General features: G+C 37.7%; 1 protein-coding gene across 3 annotated transcripts in view; it reads left to right on the plus strand.

The window, feature by feature from the left end:
• The window catches only part of senp7b (SUMO specific peptidase 7b), a 30,061-nt gene that overhangs the window by 3,527 nt on the left and 7,382 nt on the right, over window positions 1-19,152 (plus strand). For 2 of the 3 annotated variants that reach the window (XM_039694766.2, XM_039694765.2), the window contains exons 6-13: window positions 1,285-1,466; window positions 2,583-2,883; window positions 6,899-6,996; window positions 9,906-10,046; window positions 11,211-11,244; window positions 14,456-14,665; window positions 15,644-15,876; window positions 18,168-18,250. In XM_039694766.2, the coding sequence (XP_039550700.2) occupies window positions 1,285-1,466; window positions 2,583-2,883; window positions 6,899-6,996; window positions 9,906-10,046; window positions 11,211-11,244; window positions 14,456-14,665; window positions 15,644-15,876; window positions 18,168-18,250 (1,282 nt within the window). The remainder of the gene's footprint in view (window positions 1-1,284; window positions 1,467-2,582; window positions 2,884-6,898; window positions 6,997-9,905; window positions 10,047-11,210; window positions 11,245-14,455; window positions 14,666-15,643; window positions 15,877-18,167; window positions 18,251-19,152) is intronic. The other variant, XM_039694767.2, reaches the window with a different exon arrangement.

Genomic DNA, 19,152 nt, shown 5'->3' on the forward strand with positions numbered 1-19,152 from the left:
CTTTAGGGCAGTGCAAAATGCTTTTAGGCTTTTAATGAACGAGCAAAACCGTCTTGGTTTGTTACGTTTCTCTTCTCACCTGTCGGGTTAATTCGGTTTCACTCTTTTCTTGATGTTCAAAAAGTGGAAAAGAGAAAGTGAAATCTGGATTGAGAAATAAAGATGGAATTTTTGGATCGGTTTCACTCTTTTCTTGGATTCACATTCAATCTTGATTCAATCTTTCTCTTTTACACTTTTTTAACATTTATTTTACTATACATTTATTTATATATATTTAATAAATAATAGATATCTAGTTAATTGTATTTATATAAATATATCTTTTTTTTTTTAAATATATACTTATATAATACAAACCAAGGTGTAGATAGCTTTAATAATATATAGTTTAATATAGTTTAGTTATACTGTCCTATTATTAACATTTTAAATATTTATATAATCAAATATTATTATTTAATTAATTATATATTTTATTATTTACACCTTTTTATGACTTGGCAACCACTTTCGAACTGTGGCACTCAGTTTTGCACATGTACACCACAATCTTCAGAAAATATAAAAATACAAAATAAAAGTAAGCATAAATGAAAACTAAAATTGACCTATATACTGATTCTTGCCAAAAACACAAACAAGTTCCTGCGTAATTCAGAAAGAGACTTTGGTTTCTCCCTAATGAGTTGGATCGTTAAACTAAATAAGCAGTTAAAGTAAACTGTAAACTTTGGCCGAGATATCTGATGTAGATTATCAAGAAGCTAATGAGGGAAAATACTCAGTTTTTGGGCTTTGCATCTCTAAGTACCTTAATGATTAGCTTTGTCTCTTTCTTCTTTCCCTCCATTGTGCTTCAGGCGCTATGTTTAACATCTCGCAGCTGTCTCCTTTCCTTTGACCCTCCTTCACTCCCTGCTCTGCATAATATTGGACGGCATCGGAGTTTTCCTGGCTTCGGATCGCTGATAAATAAACAAATGCTTAACTTTATGGATCTGTTAAAATGGTCCTGCAGCTCTCTTTCTTGCTGGCCCTCTCGCTGATACTCTGTCTAGTTCCACGTCTCAGGAGATCTGGGCGATTTAGCCCCGTTTCATGGCTGATGTGACCTCCACCAAGGTGGAGGAATGATATTTGCTCAATAAGGCCATTTTATATGTACTGGAGAGTGCATAAAAGTCATTAGGAGAAGGTTATGTGCTGCTTGTAAAGCCCCAGAATTTTCTTCTTCTTTTTTTTATTTATTTAACCAAGTTCCCCATCATTCCATCTTGTTAGGCCTGGACTCGGGGCAACTGGAGGCGTGCAGGCTTTTCCACGAGGATGAAGAAACGGAAGAGACGCAAGGCAGTTCTCCGGCGAAGGAGACTTCGCGGTCGTCTACTCCAGAAGACGTGGATCACGTCTCGCAGACTGACCGCAAATTAAAGCCCGCGCGTTCTGTTTGTGGCCTCTCTGAGGTGAGATGGGGTTCTTGTCATTCAGTGAGAGCCAGTGAAGTCCAGACCTCAATAAAGTACCTTTCTATGGTGACGTTTTAGCTAATGAATATTAATTAGATACTGGTGTTGTTTACTGGAGCATCCAGTCATGTTACATAAGTAGTAATCATGAATTCACCATTGTACCCAGGAAGGTTATGAGGGAACGTCAGTTTGAACTAATTTATATTTATGAGGCAGAATTTTAACATAATATAGTTCATGGTAACGCCTTAGCTCATGAATATTAATCAAGGCTGTCTGATTATGTCATAGCTGCTTGTACAATGTCATCCGTTTGAATGAGGTCACGCTTAATTTGCTTAATAACCTTCCTGTCCTGTTACCTAATTAATATTCATGAGACAAACCTTCACCATAATAGGACTTGTTAATATTAGTTGGTTCAAAGCAATGTTGCTACTTGAAAAATGAACTACGCCGCAGTTTTGGCTCATAAATATAAATTAGGTTATCCTGAGGTTACCTCATAAATTTTCAGAAGTATGTAGATAATATTCTTGATTTAATCCCTAAGTAAGGGTTGTAAATATGCCTTGGGTCATAACGTCCTTGGTACACTGGCTGTAAATTTACAAATCCTACAATGGAAAAGTCGACTAATAAATATGAATTAGGTCTGACATTGCTTTTTAACCATCCTAGAGCATCCAGAACAATTTATTTATAAATGTAAATGAGGTCACACTGATCATCCAGTCATGTTACCTAATTAATATTCATGAAGCATACCTTCACCATAATATGCATAATAAATATGCATGATGTCATACTGATGTGACGTTCCCTCAAAACCCTCCTATTACTTAATATTCATGATCTGAGCCTTTATGGTAGGGCTTCTTAAATATTCATTAGCTTGAAATGGGAACTGATGTCAATACTACAAATATTGCAAAGTCTTAGGTCATAAATATTAAAGGCATAGTTCTACAGTTCAAGTTGCTTTGTAGCCTTTCTGAAGCGTTCAGTCATGTTACCTAATAAATATTGAAATATTAGATATATCAAAAGGAGCCTTTATGCCACCTGTAACCATTTTATTCGTTGTTGTCCCTTGCATTTTGACCCCAGAATGCATCAAGCAAAAACAAGAATGGAAATGTGTCGAATGAAGAATCTGTTTCCAAACCGTCCAATCACAAATCCAGCCTCCATTCAGGCCGTAACGTTCAGGAAGCTCAAACTAGGCATCTCAGGTCCTCTGGAGAAAGAGCTACCACCTCTGTGCCTGTTAAAAAAGACCTGCTGATTTCCCCACCAAAGGCCAAGCGCAAAGACCCGTTTGGGTCTGTTTACAGCAACGGATTGAGGAGGAAGCCCCACGGGTTCTGCGCGACCTACAAGAGAACCAAGCCCAGCTCCACAGAGCCAAGTACGTTTGTTTGTTGTTTGTTTTTTTTATTCGAGTCTTTCCACCACTTCTCAAACATTGAAGGCAAGCTAGCCTTATTTAAACTTTCTTACCCTCCAGGGTGCTGGGTAGTTTGTTTAACAGTTTTTGCATGCTGTGCATGCCAGCTTACCCCATAAACACTTGAAAAAAGTGAACTTGCTGCCTTTGCCTTTAATGGAAGACGTGTGTCTTAAACACACTGATTGACAGAGGCACCAGATTTTGGTTTTTGGAAATGGTCAGGAGGTCACAATAACTCAACCAACTAGATATGTACATTTTCTAACAAAAATGTGAATGTTGCTTGTCTGTGCAACATTTGTAACCACAGGGAGTTTCCAGAACGTTGCTGTGAAATTGCTATGGTGATCTGGGTGTTTGCATACTTAGTCAAAAACTTCAAGTCTTAATGACATTTTAGACCCCAAATATGACTTGTGCCATCAAAGAACTTTGGTTTAGGGGATTGTTAAGATTTATAGTAAGTAAAAATAATAAATACAAATAAAGATGCACCAAAATTACATTTATTCGGACAAATACGATAAGCTGATCATATTATTTTTTTTTTGTGGCTAAAAATCTAAAAACTAAAATCAATAAATGCTACAAGTAAATTTAGGCATCACAACATTAGAATTTACATTATAAAAATGGATAATCATCTTGAGATTTGTTAAAGATTTAATAGTGTTTTTAAATTATTAGTGTTTCTAAAGATTAACCGTGAGCGTTCGATGACAGCAAAAGGAAATCTAAATGTAAAAGAAGGGGAAATTAACATGCACAATTACATTTCTGATTTTGATTGATTCTATAAAAAAAACATGTCTTGATTAAGAAATACTGATTGTATGTGAGTGTGACCGTACTTAATTAACCTGACAGATACATATACCCCTTTTCCACCTAAAAAAGAACTGGTTCGGAACTGGTGCTGGTTCAAAGTTGGTTCGGAGTTGGTTTAACTTGCGAACCGCTTCAGAACCTGTTTGTTTTTCCACTGACTAGAGCGCCCAGGGAACGACGTCGTTACATCACTGTGTACGTCGCCATACGTCTTAGCTAGAAACGCTTGCAAATACACATTACTTTCGGATTATCTCTAACTCGTGTACCAAGAAAGCTTTAAAAACAATTGAAATATGTAAGTCTTTTAATCTTTTCGTTTGATATGTAATCTTTTCTGATAAGTTATGTACCCCTGTCTTGTGTCTTTTTTTTATTTCCATTTATTTGTTCTATATTGTGACTGTTTTCTTCTTTACTTATGTCTTCAATAAAACAATTACAAAAATAGAACTGCTTGCGTTAGCATAACGGTTACAAAGGCGAACTCTCTGCAAATGTTTCTTTTGGCTTTGTGATCCTTTATTATGGTCAGAAAAGATGTTTAGAACACATCTAAACCCGCCCCAGCCCCCGACGTGAACATGACGTGGTAAAAGAACGGTTCTAGTCCAGCAAAGAGTTGGTGCCGCTTTGGAACCAGTTCTCCTGGCCGAGAACCGGTTCTTTGGCTGTCGAAACACAAAGAACTGATTCGCGCGCAGGCACCGGCTCCGAATTGGCTCTCAAAATGCTCTGGTGGAAAAGGGACTATAGTGCATCCCTAAATAATTTAGTTAACTTTCACCAATGGACGAAGTAGAATTTGGATTAAGAAATTCACATTTAGTGGTAACTTAAAAGAAAGTGAAACTGAATTAACCTAACGGGAAACAAAAAAAGCCTATTTGTGATAAATGCTATTGACCAGTAGGGCTGTCAGTTAAACGCGTTATTAACGGCATTAACGCAAACCCATTTTAATGGCGTCAATGTTTTTATCGCACGATTAACAGCCTTTTTGGCCTAGCAAACTTTGTAGGTTTTTTTTCACATGCTTTTGCAACAGGATGCAGCGCTGCGCCATAAACTATTCTTTTCAATGGCTTGTGCCGCGCGAGGACGTTTTGTTGCTTCATCGACCAAAGCGCAAGTGGATCTAGCTAGCTAGACCAGAAGCAAAACAACAGGCACGACACCACACACACTTGTTAAGGGTTGCGAGACGGCCAAATAGTTGGTTAATAGTTGGCGCGAGACGCCGAAATGGATGCCAATAAGATTCTGAATGGAAATTTTACTTTTAAAATTTGCCAAATTCCACTGACAAGACCAAAGTCATCAGTGTGTTTTGTCATTGTGAACTGAGCTATCATCGTCGCACGCAGCAGGTCCAGTCTGAAACACCACCTGATGCGAACTCTCCAACCCCTCGTCGGGATTTCTTTCACCCTTTTATTGCTGGACAGTGTTACATTGTGTGAGAGATTATTTGCTCCAAGTGAGAATGCTAGTGTGAAATTGAACACCGTACATGCCAACGTTGTTTTCAATAAAAAACATTTGCACAAAGCAAGCCGATCCACTTTTTCATGTTGATAAGAGCATTATAATGAGAAAAAAATAACGGGACAAAAAGAAATCAACAGACGAAAAATGTGCAATTAAGCGCGAGTTAACTATGACATTAATCGCGATTAAATATTGTTTGACAGCACTTGACGTTTTATATAGCATATGGAAGGGGGAATGTCCTCAACCAACATCCCTAAACATATAGTATAGTGCATCATCCCTAAATAAATTAGGAAATTTCCACCAATGCACAAAGTGGGATCTGGATTTAGAAATGCAGATTAAGTGTGAACGTAAAAAAGAGAGTGAAACTGAATTAACCCAGCTTATAAAAAAAAAAATAAGTCTTTTCCGAGACGGACGGTCCCATTGTGCTTGGAGGTGGCGTCTGTTCTGAGCTGTCATTGGATGAAGGATGACCTTATAAAGATTAATGTCTTTAAGTGTGAGGTGTGCAGAATAGCAACATTCACTCTCACAATCTAGATTACTACAATCCTGACCTCAAGGTCTGAGTAAAGCCCATTACACCTCTCTCTGCTAGAGAGGAGCGCAGATGTACCGTCCTCCTCCTCATGATCAGCGAGGACTTAGTAGCCGTTAAAGGAATAGTTCACCCAAAAAAAATGTAATTCTGTCATTAATTATGCACCTTCTGTTCCTGTCTGGATCTTTAAGTCAATGAGTTCATTCAAACTGGTTTTGTGAACCATATCAACTGATTCATTGAAAAGATTTGGCCCAAAGTTTGTCCTCCAATCCAATCATACGGCTTCACGACTAGTTTTATGATGTTTTTCCGTAATTATTTCATTCCTAACAACTTTTTTTCCTCTAGTGATGATCTGACAAAGAGGATTTGAATGGATTGATTCGAACAGCTAACAAATGTCCACTTAGTTTGCAAATATGTCCAATTCGAGCCATTTTAATCTAGCAAAACCAGATGGGCAGCATTGAATTTGTTATTGTTTTCTGATGAATTGGTAGACGGGAAGAGGAAGGGAAGGAGGTGAAGGATGAAAAAAAAAGAGAGAGGATTACCCATGTCCCCATTTCTCTCCCAAAGCCCATTATGGGACCCAGCCAAAGAGAAGCTTCTGCTACAGAGAAGATGAGAAAAAAATAAATACACGGTCCAAAATTAACACCCATCCAATGCAAGTAAAAATTGGCCGGTAACTTTATTAGAAACATAATATTGAATTGTAAGAGCACAGTGTAAAAACGACCATTTGACCCTCGATGATGTAAATCATGTGAACTTTTCAAATACACATACAAACTGTTTACTGAAGGAAACATCTGTCAAGACTCGCATTTACCTCATTGGAAAATGTAGCATCAGAAGTTTATCTAGAGGCCTGAAGTTTGTTGTTTTTTATCGTCCAGAACGTTTAGACACGTGTGGTGTGGTCCAGAAGTCTGAGACCTCTGCTTCTATTCTTCATTCGTTCCTAATTTAATATAAAAAAGTTTTCCTCGCAAATTATATTATCGGCAGATGATGTGCAAAACGTTTTAATTCGTGATTCGAAGAACACTCAGTGTGCTTCATAGTTTCTGATTGGTCAATCTCTTTCCCCTTCAGTCGTGCTGTCCAGCGATGATGAAGGAGCCGAAGAGATGAATGACGTCTCTGGAAGTTTGCAAGAGCAGCGGATCTCTGAGGGGATCAGGGACGCTCAGGTAACGGATAAAGAAGGTGTAGATTTAAGATATGTCCCTATTCAAGTTAATGACTGGATGTAACAAACAATATTTTTGAGCACACACACTTCAAACCTGATTACTGAAGTTTATTTATTTTACAAATAGTTTATTTATGAATCAAACCCAGCCGGGATGCTAAACAAAAGTAATATCTGGTGACATTTATTAGTGACAGTCAACAATTAATTAGGCCATAATTATACATAGACTTTTACAATGTCTGATTTGATTTTGATTTTGGGATCTAATTTTTCATGCTTTGATGTTTAAAAAAACATAGTATTTTTTCACATATTTTACATTATTGCAGCTCTGTCTCTTCTCAGTCTGTCAGTAACGCTCTGTTTTTTTACGTTTCCCGAAAGCATCGTTAGCCAACTATGGTCGCAAGTTGGTCGCAAATTTCCATTGAACTCTATTGGAAAACGACGGAACTTGCGACCATAGTTGGCTAACGATGCTTTCGGGAAACACACCCCTGTTTAGTTCCTGGCTCTATGAAGCCCCTCCTTCTGAAAAGCACAATGTGCTCTGATTGGTCGGCTGGACCAGTGTGTTTTGATTGGTCAACTGTTTCGAGCGTGTTTGTGAAATGCCACACCCTTGCCATAACCACGAGTTTTAATACACTACTAACTAACTCTAACAGGCCTCGCCATTTTATTTTGCGTATTACTTTAATAACGAATGTTGTTATGTTTTTGTTCCCAGAAGAAAACTCAAGACTAAAGGCCATTGCACACTGAGTCGGAAATTTTCGTATGCGTTTTTTCGTATTCGTGATTCGGTGGCTCTGAATTGTCAAAACACCATTCAAACTGCTTGCTACGGATGCGAAAAACGCAGAAAATCGAACCCGATTTGATTTTTTTTTTAATGACGGACTTTTTTAATGACGGAAAGTTTCGGAGGCAGTGTGCAAGCGTGAGGTCGTATTTATTTTTTAACGCGCGAAAATTTCGGACGCGAATTTCGGACTCAGTCTGCAAGGTCCTTAAGGCGTTCAGGGAGATATAGAGAAGAACTCCTTTTGGAGTGAAACTTTGCTTCGTAACTTCAGAACTATACGTATACGTAACTATAGAAAGCTATACATATAAAAAAGCATAACAGGTCCTCTTAAAAATTCCACCTACCAGCCAAACACATTAGGCGAAACATTAATTTACAGGTCAGTGTCAAAAACATGTGAAATTAAGTACATAAATTGTGGGTAAAGTTGTTTTGTTATTGAAATTTTTGCATATTTACATTTATCATACATGATGTAAACATAGAATATAGTTTCCTTCAAAATAAACTAAATGCATTAACACGTTTACATTGAAAATAAAAGCATGTTCATAATGTAAAATCATGTTGATATTTTCTATTGTCTTTCAGTTCTTACTAAGGCTGCATTCATTTTTAGCAAAGATACAAAACAGTTACATATATTAGAATATTAGTCATAAATATTATTATAATTTCAAATACGTATTTTCTATTTTAGAATTTAAAAAAAATTAATTTATTGCTGTGATCAAAGCTGAATTTTCAGCATCATTACTCCAGTCTTCAGTGTCACATGATCCTTCAGAAATCATTCTAATATGCTGATTTGATGCTCAACATTTCTGATTATTATTATCAATGTTGAAAACGGTATAAACCGTGATCTTTTTTTTCTACAGGATTCTTTGATGAATAGAAAGTTCAAAAGAACATTTAATTGAAATAGAAACCTGTTATAAAATGTATTTACTGTCAGTTTTTTTTATCAATGTAGTGTCTAAAAATATCTAAAAATATTAATATATAAAAATATCTGTCTAACCCCAAACTTTCGAACAGTAGTGAATGAATACTTTTCTGTGACAGAATAGCTAATGAATGTGGAATCGTAAACATGCTCCGTCATTTATTGCTCTTTAAATGTCCCCGTCAGTGTTATCCTAACATACTCCCGTTTGTGTGTAACTCTTCACTTAAAGAAGCTTTGAAACCATGCCGAAGAATCATGAACATCTGTCTTTTGAAGTCTAGATTTATTCAGTATGTTTGTGGAGTTTTGAATTTGTCTTAATTTAACAACGATTCAACAAATGCCCATTGTCAGAATGGTTAGAACTGTTAGTCCAAGCTGGACACATCTTCAGTTAGCATCGTTTTTCGTGACGGGTGAAAAAAATCCATCATGGCTCTCTGGTATGAGAGGTTTGTGAGTTTGGAACGCAGCATTTTGGATTTGTGCTCAATTCTGAACTCGAAACGCCTTTGAGGGAAGCTTTGGGCTCTCGATCACAGGCTCGGGATGTTTGAGGCTTGAGCAATACGACTCAATATCAGTTCACATTCACCTTCAGTTTGACATGCAGACGAAATGAGAAACACGCTGTGCTTTTGTCTTTCGTAATTTCAAGAAAAGCAGGTTTTGTTTATATCCGTTAGGTCCAAGGAAAATGAGAATAACACAATTCAGACGACAGCGAGTGCAATTTACAGATGAGACGAGACGATAAACACTATTGGGTTCACGAAATCTTCAATGACAAAATACGACTGGAAAAATTGAGTTTTATTAGACTGAAAGTAAAAAAAAAAACTAAACAGTGCAGGTGCATTTTAAATCAAATTCAACTTATCTACGATTGTCAATGATTATTTTGGCTATTCATTGATTTACTGATAATAAAAAATCCTTTAAAATGACTTAATATTATAAATATATGCTGTAAAACCAACGAGACTATAATAATAGGTTTTGATAATGTATCAAAAGCAAGTAATGTTTAAGGTCATTGACGCTTTTAAAAACTTGAGACACGAACAATGTTGTATCCAACAAGTAAAGGTCTCTTTTTTTCTCTCTCTCTCTCATGACTTTCTCTTTCTTCACGCTTCAGTCGGGGAACCAAAAGAGCCCAAAGGCAAACGCAGGAGGTGAAAGATCAACAACCAAAGTTGAAGTGCCTTCCATCATGGAGCTGGACTTCACCAGACTTCATTACGACACAGTCGAGGCACAGGCTAACGGGACCGTTGTGGTGAGAAACTAATATCATTCACAATTATGATTGTAGTAAGGTCCAAAGAAGAAGGAAGGAGGAACCGGAGAATAATCAAATAAAACTTTATTCAAGTGAAATAAATAAACGAGGTATTTATTTACTGATAAGCCTTATAAGAGCCGCCTCTTAAAGGGGTAGGTCACCCAAAAATAAAAAAAATAGAAAGTCATATACACCTACAGTAGGATGACTTGAGGGTGAGTAAATCATGGGTGAATATCCCTTTAAAAAGGGATCATTTCAGACAGAGGGTCTGGAAATACTAGTTTCTCCACATATTTTAAAAAAAAAATTTTGTGAACCTCAAGCAACATCAAAAAAAAAAAAAGTACATGTCATGACCCCTTCATGTCTCTTATCTGGTGGATCTTTCAGTTCTCTCTGGAGCTTTTTTCCCAACACATGCTTCCAACACTTTCGTCCTGCACATTTGCCAATCACGCACTTCGATTTTTGTTGTTGTTTGTTTAATGAAGGACATCTGTTATTCCAGTATTTTAATTGGCTGGTCGTGCTACAAACCACAGAACAACAGCTAGTCGACGTGGGTCTGCAGATGTGATTAAGAGACCAACGAAACCGTTGTTTGCCAGAAAATTCCAACTGTTAAACCCCAAACACTGCAGAGCGGCAGAAAGCAGTTTTGATTAGGACAACGGCGACGGCTGGAACCTAAACTGGCCCTGACTGTGTTTGTCCTGTAATGCTTCAACAGTACATGACACGGTGTTATTTTCAGGGGGTTTCTTCTCTCTTTACAAGCCATTAACAATAGTTAAGGCCTCGTGAAGAGGACGGTTTGTTTAGGATGTGTTTATGATGTGCTTAACAGGGCACTATCTCTTTTCCAAAACCTAGAGAGTACAAACTGCCAGTGCAGACAGCGAGGAAGCTCAAGAACAGAGAGAAAGTGTCAAGCGTTTGTTGTCTTTATCGGAACGAATCCCAGCCTGAAAATGTTTGTGTTCATTGACCACTTTTTTTATGTGACTGTGTTATTTTCTGCTTTTCCATCTGTGGCACAATAACAGCTGAATGACTCTTTTATATCTCCAATCTGTTAAATGGAGTAAGTCTTTTGTTGTCCCGTCCATGTTTGGCTTTTCTCTCAATGCATTGTTTTCCCTCTTTCTTTTATAGATCACAGATGAAGGAATCTCTGTACCACTGAAAGGTATTTACAAGTAATAATATGGTGTTGATGTTTTTTAGAAAACAAATTATAGGGATTGAGAAATGAGGTGAAGGAACGACCTAGAAAGAAGACTAATCGACATTTAAGTTAATAACTACTTTTGAAATAGTCAAATCTAAACACTAAATAGTAATTAACAAAAGTATGTAATAATTAATTACATGTATTATAATTAATAATATTTAATATATTTACACCGAATTGTATCAAATTAAAAATAATATTTTTAAAATAACTTTTTTTAAATACAATAAATTAGATGTAATCGTTTAATATTCAATGAAATTATTTAATACAATAATGTATTTAATAATTGATACGCTAATTATTTGAGAACATAGTTACATCTCGTATCATTTTGAAAAATATTTTTATAATGAATATCAAATAGTAAATATAAGAAAAATCGAATTAGAGTTGAATTATAAATATAAAATGATTGAATTATGTACTTGCTAATATGCTTACACCTATGTAAAAAATACAATTATTTAATCATTTATTTGATAATATGTTTACGTCTAGTGTTACAATTAATAAATATATATTTGAAAATGAAAATTAAATGTGTGCGTCTGTATGTGAGATCATTACTGTAAGGACTAATTTCTTCAGTCTGGTGCTCAAGCTGTGAAGAGCGTTGAAATCTAGACTCGTCTAAGCAGGTGTTTCGCATTATATTGTACGACACGTGCATGTTTGCAAAGAGAAGAGTGAGTTAGTGTAATAATGATTTACAATTTAAACATCCAGTGAGCATTTCAGATGATTTATATATAGTTTATATACAAAGACTGCCCCATGTGGCGAAGAAGAGTAATTGAACCTGATTCGCTCTTTGGATCAGTGTCCAGCAGACTGCAGAGTTCTTTGACCCTTCACCCTGTTCTGTCCCGGGTTACAGCTCTCCTCAACTGTCTGTGACCCTCTCTCGCTCTCTCTCTCTCTCCCTCCTCTTGCTTAGTTTCACCGTTAAGACGGCTCAGATTAAGGCTCTATTTATGTGTGTGAGACAGAGGAAGAGCAGAGAACTGCGTGACTTCAGTATTCCCAGTATTACTGAATGTGTTCAATAGAGCACCTGTGTGTGTATAAGATGATTATAAGATGCTTATGAGGGTTTCAGACAAGTGGCTCTCTATTCTTAGCTCTCTATGGTCTTTGTACATAAGCTACCCACTCGAGACAATTATCATTTGTGCCAAATGAAGCAGCTTTCGGGATAGGTTTGCGGCTTTTAGCTGTTAGTGTTGACGTGCATGTCTAGAAGTTAGTTCGAACTAGTTGACTTTAGTAAGGTGATGTATTTCTGAGGGAAAAGGGATATTTAACAAGAGAAAACATGTAGTGGCGATTTAGATCGCAACAGATGGGTGTTTTACGTACTAGAATGTGCCATTTCTAGTTTGTTAAAGGAGTAGTTCACTTTTAAAAAAAACTTTTGCTGATTATTTACTCACCCCCATGTCATCCAAGATGTCCATGTCATTCTTTCTTCAGGCGAAAAGAAATTAAGGTTTTTGATGAAAACATTCCAGGATTTTTCTCCATATAATGGACTTCAATGGGTCCAAAAGATAGTTTCAGTGCAAAATGTTCAAAGGGCTTTAAACGACACCAGATGATGAATAAAGCTACGTCCACATTAATCCGGATACATTTGAAAACGGGGTTTTCGTTTAAAAACGCTCTCCGTCCACACTAGCGTTTTCAGGTGTTTTCCGACGTTTCAGTGTGGATGAGAAACTTCTAAATTCACTTTACTGCGCATGCGTGAAACTTCACAAAAGCTCACTGAGATGATACAGATGGGAAAATAAATAATAATGTCATCGCACAATAACAGGATAATTTTATTTAGCAAAATATCTCACCATCGCGGACGCGTCCAGGTCGCATTCAGTCACCATATGTTTGGTCTAAAACGCAACTGCTCTCCTGTTTTGCCGCAGGACAGCAAATGTGAGTAGACTACATTATCTGTTATCTTTGCAGTACTGTGCTATGAAGAATAGCACATATTAACATAGAAAGTAACATGTTTTAGCAATAGTGTAAAAATGAATAACACATAACAGGCACAATACCGATAAACATGAATATCTATTGGTACTACATGGATCACATGACTAAACTTACGTCATCGTTTTGAAAAACCTCCGGTTTCACGGTCCACACTACAACGCGAAAACGGCGTTTTCAAATTTATCCACTTCGGAGAGCGTTTTCCAAACGATACGTTTTTGTTGACTTAAAACGGCGTCTCAGTGTGGACGGAAGGCCAAAACGGAGAGAAAAAGATACGTTTTCAAACGAATCTTTTTCCGTGTCATTTGGTTCATTCAACTAACGAAATGAACAAATTGACTCGGAAAAGATTCGTTTTCATCAAAATGTTTGAATGTTTTCGAATGTTTTCATCAAAAACCTTAATTTCTTTTCGACTGAAGAAAGAAAGACGTGGACATCTTGGATGACAAGGGGGTGAGTAAATTATCAGCTAAAGTTTTTTTAAAAGTGAACTACTCCTTTAAATCAATGGCTAAGAAGCTTGGCTGTTTAACATTATGCTTTAATAATTAACTTGCACAGTCTAATTCTGTGTCTGAAAATCCCTATATAGTAAGCAAAAAACAAGAAAAGAGTAGTATGTCCAGTTTGGTAGTATTTATAAAAGAGTTTAGACCTATTATTTCTACCGAAATTCCAAAAGGCGGGAGAGAAGCTGTGAATGTGTTGATCAACATGATGAACGTACTGTAGTACGTCCAGATTACAATCATACTACACATATGTATAACTATATAGAACATAACTTTTTAACATTGCGTTGTTCATCCGTCATGCAATATTGGAGCTACTAAGTATGTAATTGAGCGACGTCCACAGAACGGGTTAGTCTTTACGGAGGACGAGATAGTTAATGCATTTTGATGAAATATTCAAATATTTTCTCTAGTAAAATAGACCACAAATGTTTTGTCCTTCCCTCTAATAATATCTGGCTACTATACTATCTATGTATTATAGTAATACATACTATATTAATCTCAAGAAAAAAAAAAGTAGCAAATCATTGAATCATTTACTCAACAGTTTTGTTTTTACTTTTTAGCGAAGCTTCGTCATACTGTAGTTCAAATATCTGTAACCAAAGGGAAATAATCCTGCTTGTTTCTTGTATTTGTAGGTGTGGATGGGGAGGGTGAGGTAGCGGTTAGCGTGTCATGCTCTCAGCTGTGCTTGTACGGCGTGTGGGATGGCGGACTGTCCCGTGACGGCAGTTTGTTATCGAGCACGGAAGAGCCCGCCCCTTCTCTCCTCTTCCTCGTGGTGTCGGATGCTCAATCCAGGCTTCTTCAGAAAGAGCTGTCCGTGCTGCACACAGTACACACTTCAGGTGAGGCGTCTACTGGAGATTTCTTGAACTAGATCCAAGAAATTGCCCGATTTTTGTTTACATGGATGGTAGGTGAATGTTAAGACAGAAGCGTCCACTAGGTGGCAATATGTTGTGCAGTTGGCGAAGAAGAGTGCGGATAGAACAATGCAAAACACAAGCTGTTCCAAAAACAGAAAAGAAAGCAGCATAGCATTCATCGTTTTTGTTTTGGTTCTTGTCCTAAACTGTGCGCGCGACTGCGGATCCATTACTTTTCTTCTTCTATCCTTCAGAGCGAAAGTCTTGGGAACGATACGACTCAGTGCTGCCCTCTCACATCTTGTAGAGTATACTAACGACCTGAATTATTTTCAATAACTAACATTTATACAACAAACAGCATAACAATAAATGTAATAAAAAAAAATAGTGTTCAATGTTATTGTTATCAATGATAATAATAACATTGAACATTGGTCCAAAATCCTGCTTCTTATAACTGTATATTAAACATCTAACCCTATTTTCTGATTGGCTGTGATTATCACCATGTGTCAAGCCCTGCTTAGTATAGGCCTCCACATTACACACACACCCTTGATCTCTGTAATGAGAGCGCAGACAGTTTTAATGGCACCATGCGGTTATTGAAGCTTGTGTGACAAGCCATCAACCAGTATTAAAGCATTAACATACAGGCATTACCTTCAGTGGGTTTGCGTGTGTGTGTGTGAGATCGGCGGCCATTAAAAGATTAATTCATTCAGTCTGGTGCTCATGTGTTTGGAGTTCTATTATGTGTCTTTGCAAACTTTTTTATTATTATTAATATTATTAATTATTATTATTAACTTTGGCCACACAGTGAGCATTTCTAGATGGATCATCCACCATCTGATCTGAGTTAAATGCTGTAGACAAACAAGCTCTATTTTTAATTAAAAAAAAAAAAAGAAATGAAAAAATGTGGTTTATATTCTTCTATTGTTTTTCCAGGACAGGCCTGTCCTTTTGTCCTGCTGGTGTTGACTGGTCAGTTGGAGGACCTTCAGACGGCCCTGTTGGCGTCTCTCATGGATGTGATTGGTCTGAAATATGGCCAGGGCACTTTGAGTAACGCTCTGTCCTGGGCGGATGGGCTGAATCAGCTTCATCATCACCCACGGGGCGAACATCTCCTCTCACTGCTGGGACAAAACGTGAAGGACGCTGGACAGGACACCGCAAAGGTCAGCTCACACATCTGTCTGTCCATCCATCCATCTGGTCACTGCTTTGTTGGTCCTTCCATCTAATATATTTCCATCCAGTCATTATTTTGTCCATCCATACATCCTTCCACACTTCGATTTATTTGTCTTTCCATCCATCTGTTCGTCCATTCCTCCACCCATCCATCCATTGTTTTTCCATCTTTTCGTAAATCCACCCATCCTTCCACACATCAATTTCATTGTCCATCCATCCATCCATCCATCCATTGTTTTTCCATCTTTTCATCCATTCTTAAATCCACCCATTCTTCCACACATCAATTTCATTGTGCGTCCGTCCATCCATCCATCCATTGTTTTTCCATTTTTTCATCCATTCTTAAATCCACCCATCCTTCCACACATCAATTTCATTGTCCATCCATCCATCCATTGTTTTTCCATCTTTTCATCCATTCGTAAATCCACCCATCCATCTACACATCAATTTCATTGTGCGTCCATCCATCCATCCATTGTTTTTCCATCTTTTCATCCATTCTTAAATCCACCCATTCTTCCACACATCAATTTCATTGTCCATCCATCCATTCATCCATTGTTTTCCCATTTTCTCATCCATTCTTAAATCCACCCATCCATCCACACATCAGTTTCATTGTCCACCCACCCACCCACCCATCCATCCATCCATCCATCCATCAATCCATTGTTTTTCCATCTTTTCATCCATTCTTAAATCCATCCATCCATCCACACAAGTTCATTGTCCGTCCATCCATCCTTCCGTTTTTCCATCTTTTCATTCATCCTTAAATCCACCCATCCACACATCATTTTCATTGTCCATCCATCCATCCATCCATCCATCCATCGTTTTATCCATCATTTTTTCCATTCTTTAATCCACCCATCCTTCCAAAAGTTGATTGTCCATCTATCCATCTGTTCCTTTTCCCCATGCATACATCCATGCTTTAGTCCATCAAATTAGTTTTGTCCACCCGTCTGTCCTTCCATCTATTCTTTTTTCTGTCCATCCATTTTTCATTTTTATCCATCCATCCATCTTGTCTATTCCATCCTTCCTTTTCTTTTGTCTGTCTGTCCATCCATTCGTCCATTCATCAGTGCCATCATAAGTTCTTTTGTTGTCCATCCATCCATCCATCCGTTTCTTTCTTCCATGTTTATTTTTTCCATCCATCAGTGTTATCTATCCTATCCTTCCTTTTCTTTTGTCTGTCTGTCCATCAATTTGTCCATTCATCAGTGCACCATCTGTTCATCCATTCTTCAGTTTTTCATCCTTAATTTTATTTTGTTCATTTATCTATTCTTTTTTTCTTCAGTCCATCCATCTACTCTTCAGTTTCTTTAATCATTCTTTTGTCCATCCATCTATTAATTTATCCATCCATCCTTCAGTTGCTTTGTCTATTCATTCATGCATTCATCCATATATCCTTCATTCCTTTGTCCATCTATCCATTCCTATGCCCCTCTCCATTGCTTCCTCTTCCAGTGTTCAATGGGTTGGCCAGATATTGGCAGGAACTTGAGTGCAGGCATGATAGAGGCACCAGAGGAATTATACGGCCCAATATAAGAGCAGGAGTGAGGTTAGCCATGGTCCATGGAGGCTGTGTTGGTGTGTAGATATGAGACGGAGAAGGAAACTTGGCTGCTTTTTGGGATAGTAGCTGAGCAGTTCCCTTTCTCTTGGGATCTGTGGAAGTGGCCGTTGTGTCACTCTCTCCAGAGTCTTTATGACATGTGTGGGGGCTCACGGCTGCTGCATTTTAGGGGTACTACAACTTTAGTACGCATGTAGGTCTTTTTTGGGGCAACATCTGTGTGTGGGCGTCAGGGCTCTTGGGGCGTGACACGTTCTTTTGCGCTTTTGATGGTGCCAGCTGGCAGCGATGGAAGTAGGCCACCTCAGACGCGTTCTCCTTTCTTTCTTTTCTTGCGTTTTATGATCTGGCTCAGCGCTCAACAGAAAAATGGAGCCCTGCAATCCGCCCTAAAGAGAGCACATGGCGTCGCTCTTCTCACTTTTCATTTTCCTTTTTCTGAACCCATATCGCCACTGCCACTTTGAATACATCATGTTTGTTCTCTTTACATTTTCCCAACCCATATTTTCAATGCTCTTTTCAACAAAATCCAATGCCATTAGCATGCTCGAGTGGTAACCAAAGCCCCTGAAAAGGTCAGTAGGTTCGGGTACTCCAACCACAGGTGTTTGGAGTATCACCAACTGTTAAGAGTCTGATCTGACCTTGTTCGCTTTTCCCCGACAGGAGAACGTGAGTGGGACCAGCGGCTTGCCGACGGTCAGGAGACCCCTCCGGAGCAACAGCCGGCAACAGAGCTTAGCCCGCAGGTACTGTTGATGTTTCCCAAGGGCAAGGGTCCCAAGTACTCCCCAATGTGATGATACTGTGTTTACTAAAATATAAAGGCAGCTAAATGTTTTCATGTATACAGACTCATTTAAAATGATACAAAAATGTGATATAGAGCGCTTAAGTAATGCATTTTTGTAGGTCAGCTTGGAAGTTCGCATCATCCTGGTTCCCTCGACAAAAACTCAATAGGATTTTTTTCAATGGTTTTCGAATTATTGCTAAAAATCAGCTCTGTAAACCAAGCAAAGTTTATGATTCTTGCATGTTTTATTTATCATAATAATCTTTACAAATGAACACCGCTTCAGAATTTCTAAGCCTAAATGCAACCGCCAGAAGTAAAAAGCTAAACGTAGACTATAAATGAACTACACTATGGTCGCACAACTTCAAAGTTAAGCTTCAACAACTTTTTCAGTCTTTATTTTTAAAAACAATCCCTTGAATGTTTGCATTATAATAGTTTGCAAGAGTTTTTCTAAACATGACGAGGCTGTGAAAGTGGACTAGTGAGAAGATCAGTTTACTTGTGGATGATGATTAATGTCCCTGACAAGAAGTAAAATCTTTTATCACTGATGTATTTTATGCCATAGGAAAAAAAAAACAAAAAAAAAACGTGAAAGTAACTTGAGCTTGTGTTCACCTCTGACCTTATTTCAGCCATTGAACCAAAAACACATTCACAAAACCCATTGACTTTGGGACGATTGAATTGGATTAGGTTTAGGTTGGACTGCCTGTTTACCCGCACAGTGGAAGACGATGAAACTTGCCATTATTTTTACAATTCTTTTTGGTGCCACTAGAGGTGCAGAAATGACATATTTCACCTTTAATTTCTCTTCTGAAAGCAATGATTAAGCCATAAGCTCAG

Source organism: Pimephales promelas, chromosome 2 (assembly GCF_988280905.1).
Source record: "Pimephales promelas chromosome 2, fPimPro1.hap1.1, whole genome shotgun sequence".
In the NCBI taxonomy this organism is placed as follows: Eukaryota; Metazoa; Chordata; class Actinopteri; order Cypriniformes; family Leuciscidae; genus Pimephales; species Pimephales promelas.